At 41.4% G+C, this 23,408-nt stretch overlaps 2 protein-coding genes across 3 annotated transcripts; one reads left to right on the top strand and one right to left on the bottom strand.

Annotated features, from left to right (window-relative positions):
* Positions 1–6,644: 6,644 nt before the first annotated feature.
* On the bottom strand, positions 6,645–20,590 carry SLC38A2 (solute carrier family 38 member 2). Of its 2 annotated transcripts, XM_027592350.2 has the most exons (16): positions 20,301–20,590; positions 19,000–19,198; positions 18,638–18,719; positions 18,375–18,490; positions 15,443–15,516; positions 15,261–15,353; positions 15,049–15,130; positions 13,555–13,637; positions 13,080–13,138; positions 12,822–12,989; positions 12,341–12,420; positions 12,126–12,226; positions 11,433–11,557; positions 10,912–11,056; positions 10,702–10,799; positions 6,645–9,646 (listed from the first exon to the last, which is right to left on the bottom strand). In XM_027592350.2, exons 2-16 carry the CDS (start codon positions 19,113–19,115, stop codon positions 9,539–9,541), a joined length of 1,530 nt encoding a protein of 509 aa, XP_027448151.1. In that variant the 5' UTR covers positions 19,116–19,198; positions 20,301–20,590; the 3' UTR covers positions 6,645–9,538. The 2 variants fall into 2 exon arrangements, with proteins under 2 accessions (XP_027448151.1, XP_027448152.1); XM_027592351.2 differs by lacking the exons at positions 18,375–18,490; positions 20,301–20,590 and having other exon boundaries at positions 19,000–19,140.
* LOC113922317 lies at positions 19,147–20,272 on the top strand. The gene has a single exon (XM_027594257.2). It carries the CDS (start codon positions 19,147–19,149, stop codon positions 20,053–20,055), a length of 909 nt encoding a protein of 302 aa, XP_027450058.2. The 3' UTR covers positions 20,056–20,272.
* Positions 20,591–23,408: the final 2,818 nt, after the last annotated feature.

Genomic DNA, 23,408 nt, shown 5'->3' with positions numbered 1-23,408 from the left:
AATGCAGTGTGGGGAATGGATTGGAGAGGGGCGAGGCTGGAGTCCCAGGGTGGATTCTAGAAACACTGGTGGCTTGAAACCATCTGAAAAGGGTTGCAAGCCAAGGGTTATAGGAAGGGCCCTGTCACTCACGGGATGTAACATAGATGCCAGAAACAGGGACTGACAGCCGGGCCTGATAGTCTAAGGAAGCTGCCGTCGGAGAATGCAGAGGTCAAAGATGGAGTCCGGGAGCCAGGCTGAGTCAGAAAGCAGAAAGTGGATGCCAGCATGGGGCAAGGGTTCCAAAACTAGGATCTCGGGGAACCTAACGAGCCTTCAAGATCCCAGAGGAAATGTCAAAGCAGCAAGGCATGTCCCCTTTTTATGAGAGGCCGGATGAGAAGGAGCCAAGCATTTGGGGCCTGAGATCTGTTCTGATGTATGTCTCTCTGCCCAGTCCCCGCTACTTACTCTGCACACGGTGTAATCTTTTCTTCTCCCATTGAACTACATTGAGATTTTGAGTGATCATTAATTCAACGATTATTCAGCATTTCAGATGAACTTGTCACTTTGATAGAGCCCTTGGGACACAGAGACCAAAAATTGGTCGTGGGATGGAGACACCTGTCTTCCTTGTAGCCGGGGCTAAGGGGCACTGATGAGCTCAGGCTGCTGTGGATTGTGTAGGCACCTCATCGCATTGAGCAAGCTCAAGAAAGGATAAATGGAAAAAAGCCCAAAATTTATTGATTACATGTTAATTTAAAACATGAAATTTCCAGTTGCAAGGGTGGAACATTGAGAAAAAATTGGCAATTTCATGTGGTTTAGACTGTGTAAGTCACCTTGTGGGCCTCAGAAGTACATAACTGACTTAATCAGTCACATTCATCATTGGTCCAAGTAGGCCCCCTTTGGTCTATCAGTTTTCCCACCCTCCCCCCACAACACCAGAGAGTAGAGCCCTGACCAGCTTCCATCTACCTGCGTGCTCTCCCCTCCCCGCCTTCTTAAAACCCTCCCACAACAACCACTATCTTGAATATTGTGTACGTCACTCCCTTGCTTCTTTCTCTAATTGTTGTATCCAGCATATAAGTATGCTAATCAAGATACTCTTTAGTTGTCGTTGTTTTGAACTTTATGAAAAGGACATAATGCTCTAAATGTGTGATATTCTGAGACTTGGTTTTTTCTTCAAGGTATTACTAAAATGAACGATAGTTCATTCATTTTCAGTGTTTATAGTATTCCATTGTGTGATACACAGTGAAAAACACTTTCTGGGTTACTTCACTCCATCTCCAAAACAACCCCCTAAATGGGCAGTTAATATTCATCCTTTCTTTGAGAGCAAATTAATTAATGGCCAGACATCAGGACTGAGGCTTGAGTCCCAACTCCATCACTTTCTGAGCAAGTTACTTAACCTTGTAAGGTTGAGGCTTGACCTACAAGCCTCAGTTTCTTCTTCAGCAAAATCTGGATTAAAAAAAAAAAGCTCCTGTCTCAGGGGACTGTAGTGATTATCCTCATGTGACCTGGTAGGTGGTAAGCACGAAAGGATGTGAGTTATGTTAGATTTTATTACGAAGCGAGCCAACTGGGGCATAGGCAGGTTAAGGAACTTGCCAGTGATTAGATAGCTAGTAATGGCAAACCAGAACTTGAACCTGTCTTTGCACAACACAATGACAAGGTCATGCTTTTCCCCAAGACCTTTTCAGTGTATTATGATGTGTGTGTGTGTGTGTATGTGTAAGAAGAAAGGGTGCTTGTTTCAAATGCAATTCACTATGCTTTCTCTCACAAGCAAGAAGGAGTTTCTCTTGCTTGCTTCATTGCCTCCAATACAGGCAGTAAGTACTAAACATTTCTTGTTGGAACAGTTTATGAGAGAAGAATGTTTTCAAATTTATGAGGCTCTCATGCATTTTGAGAAGAGATTTTCATATTCCACATATTTCCTTCTTTGGATCTTTCTATTTAGGGATCAGTTTAAAAATACAATCCCTCTATCTGGAGCAAAAGGGTTGTGAACTCCAAGTTCCACATCTCTTGAGACTTTCAGTCACTTTCAAGGAGAAATACAAAAAAAACGAAAGGAAATAAAAAAGAAATATAGCTTATTTTTGGCTTAGAAAACAGCACGATTCCATGATAGGCTGCAGTCGATTGGAGACCCTGGAAGAAAATCCATCATTTACCAAAACTTAAGGGGTGCTTTTCACCCCTCAAGAAAAATACTGGAATTACATCCTTAAAATAGGCATCTTCAATATATATGGTTTCTTTTACTGCCTGTTGACCAGGTGCCTTACTTTAAAAAATTATAACAATGTGTGATTTTGCCACATTTCCAGTAAGAATGTGTATAACTTTGGGAGTTTAAAGCTATACGTCGAGGACCTGGGAATAATTCCAGAAACCCCTGAGAAATAGATGATTCACGGGATTAGTTTGTGATCCCTTGTCCTTTTAAAACTAAAGACTAGATCTAACCAGAGTTCAGTTTTTCTTAAAGATTTCTTCCCCTGTCTATTTGAAAAGACTATGGCTTCTTCCAGCAAACTGAAGGCACTTCTTGGCAATGGCATCATCTTTGACTAGGGGGCAGGAAATAGATTATTCAATATCTGTATTGATTCTCTACTTTGATTTCTTTACCTGCTCTACCTTAGGGATAGATACCTGGAAGGACCTGAGTATGTCCTCGGCCACATATTCATAGTCAAGGAGACTTGACCTCTCTATGACCCTAGTGTCAATCTGGAGGTCATTGGGTTGTACTGATGTCAAGATGATTGGGTTATAGATAGGATGCTAGGGCGCCACCACCTTGTCAATAAGGAGAGAAGGAGACTGTTTGAAAATGGTGACTCAGTAGCTGAGCTTCAGACTGGCAGGATTCTTGGTTTCCTGGGGTCTTGTTCTCCTGAAAGAATTTAGAGCCATGTTTTCAAACCATGTTTTCAAACCATGTTCCATAAGGCTCTAGATTAAGGTAGCACCTCATGGGCCGTTGTGGAGAGATGAATCAGGTGGAAGGAGGTTGAGAGCTGGAGCTCTTAGGCTGTAGACCTCACCCCTCACCATTTCAGCCCCTGCACAGCTCTGCTTTTATCTCATTTATAGATTGGACTCTACATCAGATATTTTTAACATAGTCAGATGAGGAAGTTGAACTTACCAGAACTCCTTTCAGGGAAAGTAAGTAGTTAAGAAGAATACTAAGATAAGTCCAATAAATTTGAGTTCAGTAAAAAGCCATCTGAGGAAAGTGAGTCCCAATGACTTAAGAACTTTTTAGACAGGTTTGAAGACAGAGTAGAATTACTCGTGGGAATCGAAGACAGGCTGGACAACATTGTGGGAGGACGGACAGACAGAGAAAACCTCTAGTTCACAGCACAAAGGGACTTGGGAGAAGAAATATGTCAAATGGGATTTTATAAAGTGGCACACAGTGGGATGTGCAATGTAAAAAATTTTCTTTGCTATCTAACCCTCTTGACACCCCATACCCCAAACAGTATTTAGTAAAACTTGCTCAGTAAGGCTTCAAGGTTATCATTGTGAATAGATTCTCCCTGGAGAAGGCAAGAGATACCGAGGTTTGCAAACTGATAGTGTAGAGAAAAAACAGATACCATACACATGTTTCATTTGGTGATTCAACAGAAGCGCTCCCAAGACTCAAAAGCAGATGATACTCACTGCTAAGATTTATTACAACAAGGGATACAGAGCAAAAGGAAGAGGGAAAAGATATGAAACAAGGGAATCCAGAGAGGTCCGGCACAGGGTTCCAAGAACTTCCTTGTCCGAGGCCACACAGGAATGAGTGCTCTTTCTCTAGCAGTGCACTACAGGCACTCCTGGGGAATGTCTCTGCTCAGGGAAGCCAAAATGAGTCCCAAGGTCCATGGCTTTTATGAACTGGTTACGTAGGCATATTCTGCTTGGCAACCGGTCTTGGCAACCAAAACTCAGGACCCCAACAATGAAGCCAGGTGCACATCATTAATCTTGGTATCTGTGTAGAGCAACCTGAAAAGCCAGTATGGCATGGGCCGTTGCTTTGGGTATATGTAACAAAACCATCAATCACTAACATAAAAAAACATTCTGAGGCCCACATTGCCAGGAGTTGGCCAAGGAACATTCATGGTTCCCTTGAAGACATAAGTAGTAAGCAACCAGAACAACCAGACGTGCTGCGTGTATTTCTCCCCTCAATGATACCTGGAGCACAACCAGATCTGGCTAGCATTTGAACTGGATTTCACTGCCACAAAAGCACTTATATGGAGTAGAGGTTAAAGATGGCTTCTGCCACCTGGAGGCAGATCACAGGTTAGGCAAGAAAGCCTTCTGTCAGACAGAGGCTTCTCGTTGAAGATGAATGAACTAAGTCGGAGTGCTTAATTTCATGGTACTCACTGTATTTATTTTATAACTATTTAGTAAATTTTTACTTAAAAGTTTGAGCCTCACCTCAACTATGCTATAAGAAATACAGGGCATATTTATTCATTCAACAATTATTTTAAGTACTTAATGTGCTATTTGCTGGACTGTTGTGAGTGAATGTTGGGGATAAATTAATAAAAAGACAGTTGTCTGCTCTTATGAAGCTTACAACTCATGTAGGGAAAATCAGAAAAAAAATTTAAAGAAGAAAAAAATGTAATTGAAGGAAGATATAATCCATTGACTTGGGGCAAAGTCATAAAAGAAGACAGGTGTTCTACCTAGAAGTCTAGAAAAAGGAAATTCAGAGAAAATGAGTTTATTGGTATCACGAGGCTGTTTTATCAGACACTTTCCTGTGTGCCTTCCTAACTAGGGTGACCAACCATCCCAGTTTGCATGGACTGAGGGGTTCCCCAGGATGTAGTACTTCCAGTTCTAAAGCTGTGGCAGTTGGTGACCCTATTTCCAGCCCATGACCATGTCACTCCTCCTCTGAGAACTATTCTCCCCACCACAGGGTTGGGTCTTGGCAGCCATGTTTTTGTGTTGTGTCACCCTGCCCACCTAACTGTATTGGAGATCAGGACCCATTATTAGCCAGTGTTGATCTTGAGAAGTTGGCTGAAGAAATTGCTCAGAATCTAACTGCAGAGCTCTATAGTGAGCTCTCATCAGTTTCTGTCCTTAAGGTCTCTTGGACAAATCCAGCATTTGACCTTTGGGAGGCCTGTTTATCTTTTAATTCTCTGTCGTATCTGACCTCCTGCTAAGTTCTCTTTTCCTCTGCCACCATTTTTGCTTAAGCTAATTTAAGTGGATTTTCTTTACTGTTACCAGAAACTTAACTAAGCCAATTGTCCAGGAAAGAGTATTTCCAAGTCAGGACAGAATACTCTTGTTTCTTTAGTTAGAAACATTCCTAGAATATTCCTCAGGTTTACTGGAAATATCTTTTGCTATTTCCCTGGTTATGCAACTGTATCTTCATCCCTTGAGTAGACCCATCCACCAAATATATTTATTTCAGATTAATTGGCATTCTGCTTCATTTCAATATCGTTTCTTTCGAGTGGCTAATTCAAAGTGTATGGATTCTGTTAAAACTGGAGTCTGACGCATAACCCCACCCTCTTTCCCATGGACATGTTAATTGTATGCAGCAGGCATTCAATTAAAACTTCTCAGAAGAGTAAAAAAGTCCAGCAGAATTTGCGACACGCCTGAATTTAAGGACAAAAGGCTTAGAGAAATTGTCAGTTAAATGTTTTATTTATTTGACAGAGAGAGAGAGACAGCGATAGAGGGAACACAAGCAGGGGGAGTGGAGAGGGAGAAGCAGGCTCTCCACCAAGCAGGGAGACCAATGTGGGGCTCGATCCCAGGACCCTCAGATCATGACCTGAGCCGAACGCAGACGCCCAACCGACTGAGCCACCCAGGAGCCCCTCTGCTGGGCTTTTTAACCACAAATAACTCCTTCCCACTTGGTCATTGCGACTGGATTATTCTCTTGCAGGAGATTTCGCTTGCCTTTGCAACCACTCCCAAGCACACCTGCTGTTCTGAGGTATCTTCCTTTTTGTTTCAGCCCTGGATATTTCACTGTACCTGCCCTAAGCTTCCAAGGCTCTCGGTAGGCCATACCTGAACTACCCTGTGTGTCTTAGCAAGCCCCCTCATAGCTAGTCATATCCAGTGTCGGTCAGATAAACCTCAGCTTGTCTACAGACTGCTCAGCAGCCATGGTGCTTCCTCATCTTCCCTGGACTGGTGCACCTGAGCTGAATTCCTCGGACTTCTTCCTAGACCATTTTTCATTGCCCCTTTCACCTGTGTGTGCCCCCACATCGCCTGGGTAGGATTCTGGGTCAGGTGGAGTGGGGATAAAACTGTGGGCTGCCTTCCAGATCTGTGGAATCAGACTACAGTCACATTCTCCAGAGAGCTCCCAGATGATCCTGACGCACTACTGGCCCACCAACAGCAGGCCCAACCCTGGGTCCTTGAGGTGCCTTTTAGCATTTTTCTTATTCCTCTTCACTTTGTAAACTTTAGGAATGGAAAAACTTTTTTCTGACCATGCTCTTCATTAGAATCGTTACCATTATGAGAGACCCACTAAGCTCTGATGGTATAATGCATCAGACAGGGCTTATCCCCTTACCTCAAAAAAACACAGCTACTCAGGATTAATCATGTATTTATTTTAGTTCAGTTAAAACAAACATACATTGTTTCATTGAAACGGTGTAGCACTCTCTGCCAACAAGTCCTAGTGGAACCGTTGGCCTCTAACAATACAGTGGGGGTATTTACACTATATACAGAAAGCTAACACACCCAGGTTCTCAAAGAGCTTTCATTACACTAGATCACATTTGATTCCATTACACTAGATCACATTTTGAAACTACTGCATTTTGAAAATTAGACCTTATTTAAAATTTAAATACGAGATCTGAATTTGCACCAAGTTTTCATGAAAAAAAATGTGATGTTCATCCAGTCTGTTTATTGCAAATACAATTTAAACAATATCTTCAATTTTTAGTGTTTACATAATTAGTCAATTTGTTTATATTGAAATCTCTGTACAGGTACTTTTGGGACAATTCTTATAGATACATGTGAATTCATCAAAATGCAGTTAAGAAACTTACAGGAATATATACACTTGAACCCAAGACCCAAACCTGACATTATATACATTATATATTACAAATACATATGGACAGACAATGTATGTACAGATTATCATAAATATTGAAAAATAGGTTAGCTTTAATGGATTAATGCTGTTCTATAAATAACATTACAGTTATAACTGAAACATCCACGGAAGACAGTAATGCAAAATGAGGTGTCAAGACAGTGGTTTTAATACTGAAGACTGCTCATTAATGGGAATTCACTGTTTTAGGAACCTCAAGGCAGACAAGATAGCTCCAAGAAAATCATGCAAAGGAGTTTACCCCAGGCAGTTCGTTTTGAACCTCAAACAGCCAAAAGAGGATTGAAGGAGCCTCCCCACATCAATTTGCCGTGAGAGGAAAATTATTTTTTCCATTCCTTCCTGGTTGCCACGGTAGTTTCTCCCACATGAAAGGATGTAAACTGTAGAAAACAACTCTACTTGGTATTCCCTGGCAGGTCTCAGATACAAAATCAGCAATTCTTCCAGGAACTCAAGCAGAAGTGCCAATTCTTGGTCTGAACTAGAGGTGAGGTTCTGGATTTGAAGGGAGTGCCAAAGCCCAATTAAATGAAAGCAGTGCTGTAGAATCCATCTTTTCACTGCCTTTCTGGATGGTCCCCAATCACTTTATTTTTGTAGAAACACAAACGGACCATTGGTTTCACCCAATGTAGCACTACAAGACGTCTTCCAGTTCCACAAGGGTCTTCACAGACATACCCTGTCTGTACTTTAGTCACATATAATACAAGAATGTGTAACAAAAAACATGTCTGCCACATTTCTAGCCCCTGCCTAAAACTAAAAATGCTTAGTTTAAGAGGAAACCTTAGAGCCAAAGGACCAATTAATTCCAATATTTGCTTCTCTCAACCGCTAATGGAATTATGTATATTAGATTTTAGACATTATGCCTGAAGAGCAAAGTACCACATTATTTAATATATTCACCATACACCATTAACGTACAATAAATGTGCTCTTAAAGCCAAGTAATTTTTTTGCTTCTAACTGGCATTGAAATGGAAGGGTGAACATGCAGTTGGACCAACTACTTACACTCAGGTTGCACTGTTTTTCCCTAGCCAACCATTTGTTGGATGTAAACAAATAATTCTGTGTTGTACAAGAATGAGATGACAATCCAGTGCAAATGAGTTTTAAAAACTTACTGCATGAGAAACCCAGTGGCCTATTTGAAGAGAACTTATACCAAATATCGGTGAAACCTGTGAATTAGACCTCTACTGTAGACGAAACATGAACACAACTAAGCCATACATTATCAAGTAATTCACACTTCCAGTAGGAGATGAGCATTTTGAAAAGTTGTACTCTGGATAGAATAGTTTTGGCCTATAGCCATCAAATGCCCACTTTCCACTGCTGGAAGCAATGTCCAAAAAAAGGGCTGGCCCAAAAAACCCAGAGCTGTCAATACATCTCTGGAGACAGATGCAACTGAATAAACCCTGTTTTACCCAATTGCACTATTTGGTACCTCAAAATTAGTCATTTTACTTCCCACAGAAATATCTGCTTTGTATCTTCCATTCTAATAGACTGAAACCATAAATATTTCAGTCTGAATGAAGCAAATTATTTGGGGCCAGAGAAGAAAAGTGATGATGAATGAGTTCATCTGATTTGGTATAGCAATAATCAACCAGTTACTCTTTAATGGTGAAATCTGAATGGAAAAAACTATGCTCCTATTCATGGTACAATTTTTTGTTACATCATTTTCTCTAAAAACTTTTTTGGGTTAAAAAAAGTATTTGGCTTATTATGCCTACAAAAAGGCAAATCATTTCACAATACTAATATTTGTTTTTAAATACCAATGATTTTTTCTTATGGAATTTGTTGACAATTGTTTTTGGATAAAGTTAGAAAGAAAGCAATTTTTTTAAAAGTAAAATAGTGCTTCTGAGGTCTTAAAATATTTTTGGTACAAAAAAATAATAGTGTTTTTCTCATTGGTTATTTCAATACTTTGCTGTAAATTAAGAATTGTTTCTCACATCGAATGGTTCCATTAGGCACATTCAAGTAAAATCATAAAATATCCAAGTTAAACAATGACACAGCCAAACATGTGGCTTGATAAAAGTTAAGAGTTCGTCCATTCTCTGGAATGGAATAAAATTGTCACTTCCATTAACCCGAGACTCGTGGTTTGGTTGTTAATATCCATTTCTATCATACAGAATAGTCTCTTTAAAATGAAAAAAAAAAAAAAAAGTTCACTTATTCTGCACTCAGAAGAACCAGCGAGGAATCTGCACTTCAAAAGGAAGTGAAACTGAAAACGTTAGGTGAAATTTCATTGGAAGTTGAGAGTTGGGACTCAACACTGGCATCAAGTGGACTAGTGGAGTTTTAGCGGCGCCTATGGCCATCTCCATGGGCATTGTGTACCCAATCCAAAACAATCAAGGCCATGCTTCCGGTCATCACCACTATGCCACTGATCAGGAAGAACACAGCCTGCAATGAGCACAAAGAGAAAATGATTAGCCAGCAAAAAAACATTCCTTTCTACTTTTAAAAAATGGGTTTGTAATCACTAAAATGATGTTGAGCGCTTCACAGAGCTACGGTTTTACCTTGCTAAAGAGATTTAAAACTGCCTGAAGTTACCAAGGGCTCACCTATAGTACAAAGTAACTCAAGTTTTTGAAACCTTCCAAAATTTTGCTTTTTCATTCCTTTGTCTCAAACGGAAAAGTAAATAACTTTTATTTGCTGAACAAACTACTTCATGTAATAAATAGAACAGGACTAGGTTTTTTGTTTTTGTTTTGTTTTTTGCATTTCCTAAAATTTCAAAAATTCAAGTCACAAAATCAAATCAAAGTCACCCTAAAATGCAGCCTGAGTCAAAGCCAGAGGTTTTTCAAAGAGACACGAGTAAGTTTACTCCTAATTCTAACCCCTTCAATTACTGACACTATGTATTTTGAATAAAACAAGATGACAGCTGTTTGTTTATAAACAATTCTAGTGCTTTAATCAGACTAGAATTGTAGCAGCGGAAGGACTCAGAGGCAGTCCTTTTCTTAGATAACCTCACCACAAGGATCTTCTGTAATTAACATACCATATTCTTTGTGAAATCAGTTATTACACTTTAAAAGTACATTTTATTACTTTAAAGTATACTGACAGCCCCCCTGAGCTTTGCTTTGAAGACAGTTAGTTCGAAGGCCCAGTTAAGTGTCTGCTGAAGCGGGCAGTCTGACAAATACCAGTTCGACTAATGTTGAAAGTTGAGTCACTATCTCCACAGTGCACATGCGCTCTTTATCTCTATTCCTAGCACTAAAATATGTCAAATGCTTTCTTGCAATTTACTTAGGCCTCTATTCGAAAGCAAACTGTCTTTCACCTTCCCTGCCCCAACCTTCCACCTGTGAAGTATACCATTAAAGAAATATTCACTAGAAACTAAGAAGAAGAGAGCTAAGGGACTAAAATCAGGTGAGGAAATTCTAGTACTAGAAGATCACTATTGTTCCTGTAAGTCAGAACAGCTCACTCACCCCAATCTTTTGTACAGATTTCATAGGTTCTTTCTTCACTAACTTGATATAGAAGGCAGACGGCAGAATAAAAATCAACATAGCAGCTGCAGACGCCCCTGGAAAAGAACACAGACCATTTCTTGAGAATTCAATGGATCACTTGTCCCTCCTCTTTAAACTTTAAAATCGCTGATACGGGAAAGAACTCTGACACTTTCTAAAACTTACCAATGAAACCAAAGATATCTCTAATCGTTGGGACAAAGATGACAAGCAAATTGGTAAATGCCAAGATAGACACTGTAATGAGACTATGACGCCACCAACTGAAATCTTTTGCTGCACACAACAGGTGAGTTACAGAACTCCGGATCTGCAAATACAAACAAATAGAGAAATGAAAACTCGAGCTTTACATTAATGGGGGGAAAAAATTCCCAAATAATAGGGAATATATCTTAAAAAAAAAAAAAAAAAAAACTTTCTAAATACGTAAATTATGCCCCTTCCTCTACTGCTATTTCCTTAATATCTGAACAGTGAAAGATCATTTTAGGTCTTCAATTATGGAAAAAATTACCCAGGATGTTTTGAAAATCTAGAAAGTACTTAAATCCCTTCAAAACCACCATCAACTTAGTATTGCTCTAGTAGTGTTTCCCTTCTCACAAAAGAGGAAAATCTCACAAGTCTTCACATGTTTAAAAACTCATTCCTGGTGAGCGGGAGCAGGGCGGGTGATTACTCACTGGGAAGATGACTACTGGTACCGTCAGGGTGACAGCCACCAGCACAGCCAAACGAACAACGAGAAGAAGAATATCAGTTCCCATGATGGTGGAGTAGGTATGAAGCAACTCTGACTCAACGTGTTCTATGGGGAACGACAAAGGAAAAAAGCTTCAAGTGAGCGGTTTCCTCTAGAGATTAGGGGGGAAATCTAACTTACAGCAAATTTGCACCAAAGTTATTAGCTACTCACAGAACGACTATAAACTAAGAGGCTAATAAGATTAATTTGGAATTAGGGTTAATGCAATTAAAGTAACATTGAAGGAAAATTTTCCTAAATACCAAGGAGAGATTTAGCCACATGACCCCCATCAAAAACAACAGGAGCTCAATAGCTAAATCCCATGGTCTGGCTTACTGTGTTGTAGAATTTGAAGGCGACTGGAAGAGGAGATAGACAGCTATCTCATGAACTCAGATGCAAGCACGTCATATAAAATGCCACCAAGTGACTAATTATATGAACTTGGGCTTGAGAAATTACTGATTTAAATAAAGAGACTATAGCAAATTCTAAACTCTAAATTCAGTTTCTCATCCCAAGTAGGAAATACACCGAAACAGATCGAATTTAAGTGATAAGTTATACATGTGCAAGTATCAATTTTATTTCACGAAGTGCTTTTTTCTGAAACCTAGACATTATTTACCGTAAAATGTCAGGTATCCAAAGAGGGCGGCAAGCAGGTACATGAGAAACATGGCGAAAAATGAAATCTTGGACACATTCATCATTCTTCTACGGCTGCGGCTACGTAAATTCAAAGAAAAGTACAAATATACACTTGAGCAGTAGTTATAGCAATAATCTTATATTTTTCTAACTTTCCCAATAAATTTATATAAAAATAGGTAAAGCACTCACCCTTTGAGTTCTTCGTAAATGGGAAGGATAGCAGGATGACAGACAAATGAAAAGGTCAAAATTGGCACAGCATAGACAGTCTGCAAAAAATGTAAAAATTTACTTAAAATCCTCATGTAACACACTTGGGTCATCACAGTTCTGCACTGTGTATTTTATAGTAACCAATTTTAGAATCAAACCCTAAAAGTTTCCCTTGCATAATTAGATTCCCTTCTTTTAATCTGTTCACTAAGTGTGATCAACATGCTAACGTCAGAATGTGTCAATTAACATCATAGGATTATTTCATTTCCGTTCTCCATCCATTTTAAGATATAAACTAATGCTTTCTTCTCAGTCTTCAATAATTCATGTTTTCTGAAGAGTAGCTATTACCCCTCCTTCCTTTTACCTTGGGAGTTATTTTTAAGTTTCCAGTGGATAGTATCCCTCTCTTCTTCCCTAAAATCTTAAGAAAATAAAAATTGTATTTAGTTACCTGTGAGTTGAAGATGAAATAATGTGGTCTGCAAGAATCGTCGTCAGTCATATTAAATACCATCTCAGGTGCAAGAGCTGTTGGCTGTGTTAAGGTGCTGTTTAGTGTCTCATTAATTATCAAACCAACTTCCACAGGGCAAGGAATCTGAAATTTCTTGCAAATCACCTGAAAACATATTATTTTGCATTTGTTAAACTAAATAACATGACTGGGCTCATAAACAAATCTCTAGCTTTAAAGAAGAGTTATACCTACCACAATCAGGAAGAACATCATACACAATAAGGAAAGACCACTGGTATATCCCAAATATCCTGTAAGGGAGGCAGAAATTATTACTTTAATATAACAAATTTCAGGCAAATATATTTTCTCAACTTTCAGGCAATAACTCAATTCTGCCTGAAAGACTTTAGTATGAACACAATACTGAATTTCTAATTCTTATATACTAAGGTATAGAATTACTTTAAAATATTTGCTAATAACTAAAAGACACTTTCATTTTGTATTATTTATAAAGCGCAAATATTATCAAGTGTCAACAAAATATTCTGGCCTCTCCTGGTAGCCATCTGCTAGGATTTTGAAAGGCCTACAGGTGTGTACGCAGCAACTCCCAAAGTTATGTTTTTGGGGCTTTTTAAAAAGCTTTCAATTTTTATTAAGAGAAAGCCAACTAGCTAGTAAGAGGCTCATTTCAGTTCTCTTCAGAGATGGGTTTACTCACCTAAATTTCTCAGCAGTGACAAAGGAAGAATGAGCACCAGCGACACCAGCAAAACCAAATAGTCACCGTTCAGATACCACAATCTGAATTAAAGAAAAGAAACACAAGGTCAAACCAATCATGAAAATCCCCAGAATACTATACACATCTTCTTACTGGACTCATTTCATAGAGATACTATAAAAAATAAACACACAAAAAGGCAGGTCTGGAAAAAGCACTGCTTATTCACAAAAAGCCTACAGACAGGAATAAATGTCTAACTCTGCGCTAGCTGAATATTCACTCAGGTTAGAGATGGGGTATGAACAGTGTAACTTTTGTCCCACTGTTTGCTCTGGGAAGGCTGCCAGCTGATTCATAACATAAAATGCTTCTTAAAGGCTTGATACTAATGTAGGGAACAAAGCAGCATTGTTAAGCCAGTAATCTTATCTTGAAGCATTTTTAGGAGAATTGTACACCAACTCGGTCATAGCTTTAACTTGCCAATTTTTAATGCTAGAAACAAGGAAATTTAAAACAAATTTCTTTCAGACATTAGCAAATATAATTATTAAAAACTCAAGGAAATTTTTTCGTACTTAGGTAAAACACATAGGCAAAGACAAACAACAAAACCCAATCCCCCAAAACCAGGATTTACTCTAGGTTGTCAAGAGTATGTTGACACCTTGACCCACCTTGACTCCAAAAATAGTCAAAAAGATCCCTTCTGACCTTAAGAGAAAATATTACCCATGTCTCCTCTACGAGTTCTAGCAATGTCTTTTCCTTTCCAGGTAATCAACCATACCCTTTTAAATCACTATTTTCAAATTAATTGTCCTGTGAATTCCACTTCACTTACTTATTTCAGCAACAGAGACCCCACAGAAAACTAATGTTTAAAGATCAGCTTATTAAATTTCTGAAGCCAACGAGATAACCACACTTCTCTATTTAGAGATAGTGAGCTGCAAGTAAGTGGGGAAGTAAATTGCCCTTCCCTGTGTTTACTTTAGATAAAAACCTGTTAGTCCACTGGGAGGAAGAACTGTGTACAAGGATAAGGTTTCTACAACATGGCCATACATTTTCTGGTCTTATGCATTTGAACAGATTAAGTTTTAAGAATTTCAAATTTATAAAAAAAAAATCAGACAGGATTGATTTGAAATGTAATTCAAAGCTTCAACCTGACTTAGGTTAGACTTTGTGTTACTCAGCTACAATTTCTTAGAGAATAAATATCAAGAGAAAAGTTAAGCTCTAGAAAACCTGCTTTCACACACAGGTTAGAGAAATTATTATCCAGAATTACAGCACAAGCTTCGATCTTTGGTCTTTCATTCTTAAGACTTCAAATCAGTCTGAGGGACTTCTTGGTCAATTTCAAGAGGAACATTTACAAAAAATAATTTATTGATAATTATCTTGTATCAACTTTGATAAAATGTATCTAACCATTTTAGACTATAATTTTTCTTATGAGTAACCTTACTTAGCACCTACCCAGTTGTATCTTCAATGTTCATTAATGCCTGGATCACCAAAGGTAACTCATATTTCACTATGAAGAGGTAGCTTGACATAGCTGGAGGAAAACAAAATTATACCATTACAAGTGCAAAATGTGGCATGTGACACCAAAAGTAACGTGTCACCACTCTGTGCTACATAAAGAGCAAAAAGTCTACCCAAATCACCTTTTAAAAAATTCTTACCTCCAATGTTCTGCATTGTAATTGATCCAGAGGCTGCAAGCTTTCCAACTAATCCAAATGCTTTATGTCCCAACTGTTCATATAATAAAGACCCTAAAATATGAAGAACACAGAAGCATGAGGGAAGGAAGAAAATCCTGACAGGCCTAATTGTTTTAGAAATATCAAGAATGCTACCATACCTCCTTCATTGGCAGTTTTCAGAAGGAGATGAACAGAATACAGGGAAAATATTGACACAAATGTCAAGAGAATTCTGATGAGAGAAGGAAAAGGCACAGGGTTATAAATAAGCATTGCTATATTTAAAGACAATTCTTTTGCTCGTTAACAAAACATTAAATATGGAACATGTCCTAATATTCCTGTGCTAGACAGAAAGCCCCTAAGAACTGGCGTTTACCATCCTGGCTAGAGTGTTAACATCTTCTCTTAGCCTGGTACTAAGAACTTCCATCATGTCTCAGGTGTTAGTTCTACGGTACTGGTTAAGAGCTGGGGTTTACCCGCTGCACCCAATGTGTCAGGAGACCCAGGAAAGCTTAACTTTAAGGTGGTGGAGTTATGAGACTTATAATTTGGTTCTGGCACCATAATATTTAACTGTATTCTTGCCACTTCTCTGCATTTTAATAGTTCCTTTTATCTGTAAAATGATGGTAATGTCTGCCAGTAAAAATCCAGCGCACAAGGCACTTGTGAAATCCAACTGAGACAGGTTCAGGGAAGATCTTGAGATCGCTTGGACTACATAAATAAGAAGAGGAATGGGACTACGAAGGGAGAGCGATACGAACATTGGAATCATCAGGCACAGCTTTACAAACAATTGGGCACAAGTCAGAGAAGTAAGACTATATTGCATGCCATGGTGTGGAATACAGGCCCAGGGTCATGACAAAGTTAAACAATGCCTGTGCTAGAACAAGGAGCCCATCAGTCTGACTGGAGCACCTCTTTGCTCCATATGATAGGGAGGGAACCAGAGGTTCCCTAATGTCACTTAGTTTTCCTTTAAGGATACAAATTCTCTCTCATTTCAGATTTCCTTTCCTCCCCTCCTGGGCAAGCCAAAGAAAATATGGATTTCTTTTCTATTAAAAACAACAAGAAAAATATCAGGGAAACCCATAGAAAAATCTGCAAACAAAATGGTTCCTTTTTTTGATTCTGTACAAGAAAACTGAATCCGGTACCACAGAAGGTCTAGCAAAGGAATTGAGCTCTGTTAGTTAAAACACAGGTGGTGGCATTGAACTGCCATTCTAATGCCAAAACCTTTATGGGGCCTAGTCAAAGGTGGAAAAATGACACCATCGGCCTTACCTCTAACTGAACAAAGTTGTTAGTTTAACCAAAAACAGTGTTCAAAGTATGCTAACAAATTCAGTCCTCCTTTCTTACACTGAGATTATAATGAGGCATAAAGGGACTTCATAACCTTTGAGGTCACTTTCAAGCTCAAGGCTGAGTCTGCCTAGTAAGGTTAACTAGAGCTGTTTAACCACACTGTGACAGCCACATGGCTTCTGGCCCACTTATCTCTACATCCTCTAAATATACCTTGTAAAATACCGATGGGATTAAAAACTCCCTTCCGCACTTTTGATGTTATTTAACCATTTATTCAAAGGGTTAATCAAACACATAGACCTTATTAAAGTATAATTTCAAAGCTGCAAGGGTAACATCAGAATTTTGCTGTCACTTATGAAACAGGTGCCATTTTATCTCATGTTAACTATAACCACACTGGCAGCATTTAAAGACTGTCTCCAGTTGTTATAGTAAGAGTCAGGAAGGATTTTGGAATATTTAACAATGAGGCCATTCAAGTTCCCCAGTAAAAACTTTAAAACTCTAGGGTCCTTCCTATGTAAATTCCTTCATCTTAGTAAAAGATCTCAGAAAGCTTCATGCTAATAAAGCAAACTGCTGGAATCCTAGCTTCCAACGTTCAAAGCCAGGCTTAACTTCAGTACAGAATTTCACCCACAAAGCAGAACTTTGCAATGGTCTGCTTTTCTTTTCATGAGTATTCTGTTCTGCTGGAGAAAATCACTTGAGTAGATGGCACCAGTCAGCTAACTAAAACACATCTGTCACAAAGGGACAATTCCCTGCTCCCTGTAAGGTGTGGTTTCTTCATCTGTGCAGTAAGTCACACTATCTTCCACAGAAATTGCCTTACCGGGGGCCCCTGGGTACTTAAAATTAACAGCTACAGTACAAATATCATTGAAAATGTATATTCAAATTCACATGTATTTTTATTTTGTATCTTTTTCCCCCTGGAAATAGGGTTCCTGCTTTTCTTATTATATTTTCTGAGAATCAGTGACCCCACACAGTGGTTTAAGAACCACTGCTCTAAAGTCTTCTATTGCTCCAAAATCCTATTCTAGGCATTTATGCTAGAAAGCACAGGAATAAATCATTTTGACTGGGCAACTAGGGAAAAGAACATTTAAAAGCAGGTACTTATTAAAATATATATGTATTTTTTGCTATGGCATGTGGCAATCACACAGACCTGGAAGAAATAAATATTAGAAAACAACAACAAAAAAAAACCAACATATGGGTTTCTTTTCAGTGTCCAGAAAGTTATGACTCACTTTTCTTAGAACAAACACGTTCTAGGTTAAGCAAATACCACCACACCCTATATATTCTAAAAAGTCTGTTTGCCCTACGCAAAGGTTCTTGGGGAGACTATGTCAATTTATAAACTGACCTGGATGTACCATGCTTATTAATATTTTTTCTTCCCATTTTCCCAGAACAAATAACTACCTTGGATTTATCAATAGTTCTTTTTAAACATCCAACCCCTGTTACAACTTTGTTTTAACTATTCCCATTGACTTAAATACTTTTGGTTTAATTATCAGTTTTCAGTGTTGTCCTATTTCTTTCTAATTGGCTTTCTTGATATCATGCAGTTAGATACTAGAATGAGGAGGTTTTTGGATTTCTCATTTTAAATTTCACACAAATGATTTTTAAGTCAACTATTTCGACTGTAAATTCCGTCTCTGGAGCCAAAAGTTTTATGTTTTATCATCATATTAACTGCCCTGCATGGCAGACTCACTACTTACACATACTTACATAAAAAGAGCAATTCCAGTATTAGCCATGGCATAAGAAAGCCCAAGGATTCCACTGCCCACAATCGCATTGCTCAGATTAAATACTGACATTCCAAAGGAAGTAGTACCTGGATGCTACATAGAGGGAAAACGATAACCAAACATATAACAATAATTAAATGGAGAAAACCAGCTTTGGCCAACTTAGATTGAAATCTAAAAGTAAAACTATTCTTTTACTCCATAAAGCCACAGACACACAAATTATTATTTTCAACTTACAAAGTCTGTTTCATACTTCTTCTTCCCCAAATTTGATTCAAGTAAAAAGTTCTGGTTTTCAGGATCTACATCTGCATAATGGCTGTGAGGGAAAAAAAGAGTTCTAAGTCGTTTTGAAACATACAACGGAATGCTTTAACACAAACAGCCCTTTAGTTGTCACACACCTTCCGTGAAATGCGTGTTTAAGTAGGAATCGACTTTCACAAGAGATACTGTCATTGCGACAATCGGATACTCTCAGAGATTATACACTCTCCAAATACTACGGTAAATTACCGCAACCGAAGCAGAGTCCTAGGTAAAGAACCCCTGACCCCCGCAGGGCTTAGTTTAAAAAAAAAGCACACAACTTCTCCCACCTTTTCAGAGCAGCTTGCTTGGTGGGGTAGGAGTAGTTGAAGTCGCTGTTCGAACTGTAGCTGCTGCTGTCCTCATCCGGGGAAATATTGAACCTTCCCATTTCGGCTTTCTTCATGCTGACACCAGGAGGAATAGAGGGTGCAGCGATGAACACTGGGCTCCTTTTGTCCTTGGCGGTGCACCGGCCCGCGCGGCTGCCTGCGAAGGTAGAGGCGGCGCGTCAAGACTGCAGCGCCCGCCCGCCGGGGTCACGTGACGCCTCCGGGAGGCGCAGCGCGGCTGATTCATCCCCGGCCAGGCGAGTGGAAAAGTACCAGCTGAGCGCGAGGGGCGGGGGCGCGCCGAGGGGCGGAAAAGTACAGACAGCGGAGCCGCGGAGAACAAAGATGGTCCCACCGCGGCTATGCGCCCGCAGAGGCCCGCGCCCTCCGGACCCCCAGGCCCCTCTCCAGAGAATTTTAGTATTGCACCCTCTCCATTATCTCAAGTTTGCGGGGAGGGGTGCACCGGGGCTCTGTTTCGGCTTTCCTCCAGCCTCTCTGGTCGTGCACAGGCATGCAGGGCACACATCCCACCCAGTTTCTAGCATTTACAACGGCAATGCGCGTAATCCGTCTTTTCATGCCCGGAGTCCCCACATGCGGAAATGCCTCTGCGGCAGAGAGGACTCAAAGGGGGCAGAAAGGGCTGACATGGGGCCTCTCCCAAGAAGGGGAGAACGCCCGTTCCTCGGCGACCAGAGGCGCCGAGGGTTTGTTTACACGCGCACGCCCGTACCCTCGAGCACACTCGTCTACAGGCATTTGGCTCGCGAGCGCTTCGCCCGGCCGGCCACTCCTATGCCCGGAAAAGAAACTGATGCAATATCGATCTCCGATTATCAAATGTTCCTGGCCCGTCTTCCCCAACCGTGGCCTCTGTATACCAGAAGCCCGAAACCTCCTCCGCTGCCCCCATATTGCAGGGCCCCTCGATCTAATATTTTAATTAATGCAAACCAGTCACAAGACTTGCCGCAGCGGAGCCGCGGGCCGGGCTGGTTCCCCTCCCCCTAACGGAAAGATGCGGCTCCGCTCCCGGCGGGTACGCGGCCCCCGCGCCGCGCCCCTACCCCGCCCGAGGAGAGCGGCGACCCCCGTACGGGCCGGAACCGAAGGCGGGTCCAGCCGACCGGACACGCCAGGGCCGGGAGGAAACAACCTCCGCAGCTGCCTTCCCGCCGCGGCCCCTCCCGGACGCCCCTCCCCCACTCCCGCCCGGGGCCCCGCGCCCTTCGCACAGACGCCCCCGCACGCGTTACCTCGGTGGTCTCCGCTCCTGTATCCCGGGAACGTCACGTAAACGCCTTCGGTGGGTTTCTCTCGGCTAACAAAAATCGTGAAACAAAAACAAAAACCAACAATAAGCAGGAAAAATAATTTTAATTAAAAAAAAAGAAATGGCAAGTTGTTGCCACCCCAATCGTCCGGCGTCCGCCGTCTCTAGGGAAAGGCGCGAGTGTGCGGGAACGCGTGGCCCGGCTGCGGGCGGTGCTGTGGGGGAAGGCGCTCCGGGACAGCGGCGTCGCGCGGCTATGGTGCTGCCTGCCGGGCAGCGGGTTATAGCGGCAGCTCAGGAGGACGCGTCAGGGGGCGGGGCCGCGGCCGCCCGGGTGCCTTCTCTTTGTGTATCAACACTACCTGGGCTCCGCCCCCGGCCCGCCCGGGGCCCGTAGACCCCGCCCCCTGCCCCCCACCCCTCCTCCCCCTTCCCCTCCTCCCCCCACTCCTCCTCCCCCCTACCCCTCCTCCCCCCCAACCCGGCCCACTCGGGCGGCCGGCCCCGCCCGCTGGCGTCCCCCACCCTCGGGCAAAGCCAGACCCTGCTCTCTTAGGTCTCCTGGTCAGGCCCGAAAGACTCCTCCCCATGCTTCCCTTGGCAAGTTCATTTCAACCTCGATAGGTGCCCAACACATGCGGTTGTCTTTCCGGAGCCTTCTCCTTCAATCCCTTACGTCCGAGTTACCAGCAGTCTTTGCTTTCTCCTCAAGGATTTTTGGGGACACATCCCGCCCACCCAACCCTTTCCTGCCTGTTATTTTTGTGACTTACTTGGGGTTTTTCTCTCGCAAACTTGGACTAATGCAGCAACGTTGTCTCCATGGTCGGTTTCCGTTCTCGTTCTTTCTTCTCCAACTAGACCTGCTCTCTTCAAAACTAGCCTGGCGGGATCAGTTGGCAGCTGCATTTCGGTCTATCCTTTTTGTACCAACGTGGAAAACCCTACTAGGGGAAATGCTACATCCTGACCAGCAAGCCAGACCCCTTGAGAGGAGATCCCGGTTGGGCCTCGGGTTGGGGGGAACCCTCTCTTTTGAGGAGATGTAGGAGTGCCCAGTTTTCCTTTTGCAGACAAATTTCACTCATTCCACCACCCCCGACCCAATTTGAGAGCTCTTCTCGCCCTCCTCGCCTTTTACAAAGGCGCTGGCTCCACTGGAATGCTGGTCTGGGAGACTTTCTCCCGAGCCGGTCCTTCCTTTCCAGTGGTGATGTGGTCTTGCTGAGCCAGGCAACTAGGGGGCCCCTTCGCTGCGGAATCCTCTGCGGAAAGGAAACGAGAACTTCCCTTGCTGGAAACAAAGGGCCCTTAGGAGAAATGCTTGTTGAATGAATGAATAAACAAACGAGTTTGACCTACTGCTCTCTTCCTTTTGGGGACGTGGGAGAGATTGGGCAGGGCATAGAGGAAAGGGTTGGGTGTGATCACAATTTTTGCTTTCAATGTTTTCCTGAGGAAATCTGTACAGCTCTCTATTTCCGTGGCACGTGAGGCTGCGGGTGTCCTGGGCCTGCACCAGTGTTCATGATTGACAAGAGAGGACCTGATTTCCCCTTTGCCCTCCTCGGGTCCCCACCCCTTGTGCTGGTCAGACCAGTCCCACCTAAACAATACTCTTTCTTGCTTTTGTGCCCAACTTTCCCCTGACCATCCCTCGAGGCTTAGTCACTGAGCCTCAGGTCGGCCCCCTTTTTTTGCACGAATTGTTTTCTAAACCATGTGGTGCTGGGCTTTTTAAACCTGTGCTGTCTTGTATTCAAAATTGTTCCAGTTTGTAGTCTGGTCTCCCCAGGGAGATTGTGAACTTTCCCAAGGTAGGTTTGGCATTTGACACACAATCAGCTGAAAAAACTTACCTTTCTTCCACATTCGTTCCCTAATAAAACCAATCAACTCTTGTTAGGAGAGCAATCTTAGTGGTGGGTTAGAGAGGACTCCCTGCAATTTTCTTTATATCAGGTTTCAACTGATAAAAATCAGAAGGTCTTAAACCGCTGTTTCATCCAGGTGAGTCCCCTTGCCCAGTCAGATGTGCTAAGGAAGCCCTCAGGGTTGATGGTTTTGGTTGGCAGGTTGCACCCTCACAGCTGGATCTCTTGTCCTTTGGACTTTTTGGTGGTTTGTATCGCAACACATGCTTCAGAGAACCTGTAAAATTAAGGGGGTGTGTATGCGTGTTGTGTGTGTGTGTGTTTGTGTGTTGAGGGAAGGTCTGTAATCTTGTTCTGACCTCTGTATTAGAACCTGAACGGTAAATGGTGAAAAAAAAAGGGGGGGGAGGTGTTGAAACATCTGCTTTTCTTTTGCCGTTTTTCAAAGGCCAATCTGAGGTGCATTTGTTAACTCAAGTGGCTTCCAACTGAGGCCTGATATGCTTTGGCTAAAATGCGTGGGACACAGTGCCCTTTCCCAGTTTCTGGGAGCCTGTGCTGCCCAGTGCTTGTTGGTTGGAAGTGCTACAGTTTTGCTTAATTTCCAGCTAATGTTTTAGAAGAATGTTATTCCAACTGCAGCATGAAACCCAGTGGCAGATAGAGATGAATTCAGTGGATTACTATGAGCTTTTTTTCTTGAGTGCCGTAGAACAAAATAGAATAAAAGATACCACTATGCTATATACAGTAATGCTAAGTACTGTTCCATAAAACTTTAATTTTGATTTATACATATGCATATATTCTGAGTTGTGATGTAAAATGTATTTCTTACTGTGGGTTGGGATCAAAGAATTTTGAAAGCTACTGAAAGCAGACCTATCCTACGACAGAAAAATAATCACAGATATCAGTTGTCAATTTTGGATTTTCAGAAATGCAGTCAAGGTAGATTGTTAGAACTTTCTAGTGAAGATAGTTTTCTTCTGTAGAATTATTTGACCATTATCATCTAATCAAATATAGGGGTTTTGTTTCCTGGGGGCATAAGGAATTGATATTCCCAGATGGTTGTTAAACAACTGGTCTTTAGGATGTTCTTCAAAATTCTATTCATCCAGCATTTTACTTTGCCCAAAGTGGGCTTAAATACTAAATGTGCTTCTTTCTATCCTCCATTTCCAACCAAATACTTTTGTTTTCTTCCTTCCTTC

The sequence above is a fragment of the Zalophus californianus genome, chromosome 9 (genome assembly GCF_009762305.2).
Source record: "Zalophus californianus isolate mZalCal1 chromosome 9, mZalCal1.pri.v2, whole genome shotgun sequence".
Lineage (NCBI taxonomy): Eukaryota > Metazoa > Chordata > Mammalia > Carnivora > Otariidae > Zalophus > Zalophus californianus.
Note: the sequence above shows the minus strand (reverse complement) of the source record. Positions and strands in the feature narration are given on the sequence as shown.

What these genes read in the sequence shown, in the direction of transcription:
- LOC113922317 (XM_027594257.2), top strand. Translation starts at nt 19,147, where the DNA reads ATGAACACTGGGCTCCTTTTGTCCTTGGCGGTGCACCGGCCCGCGCGG.
- SLC38A2 (XM_027592350.2), bottom strand. Translation starts at nt 19,115, where the DNA reads ATGAAGAAAGCCGAAATGGGAAGGTTCAATATTTCCCCGGATGAGGAC. An exon ending in AGAAGTATGAAACAGACTTT is followed by an intron (nt 18,491 to 18,637) that starts GTAAGTTGAAAA and finishes CCCTCTATGTAG; the next exon opens with CATCCAGGTACTACTTCCTT. An exon ending in TGGATACCTGACATTTTACG is followed by an intron (nt 11,558 to 12,125) that starts GTAAATAATGTC and finishes CGTTCCCCATAG; the next exon opens with AACACGTTGAGTCAGAGTTG.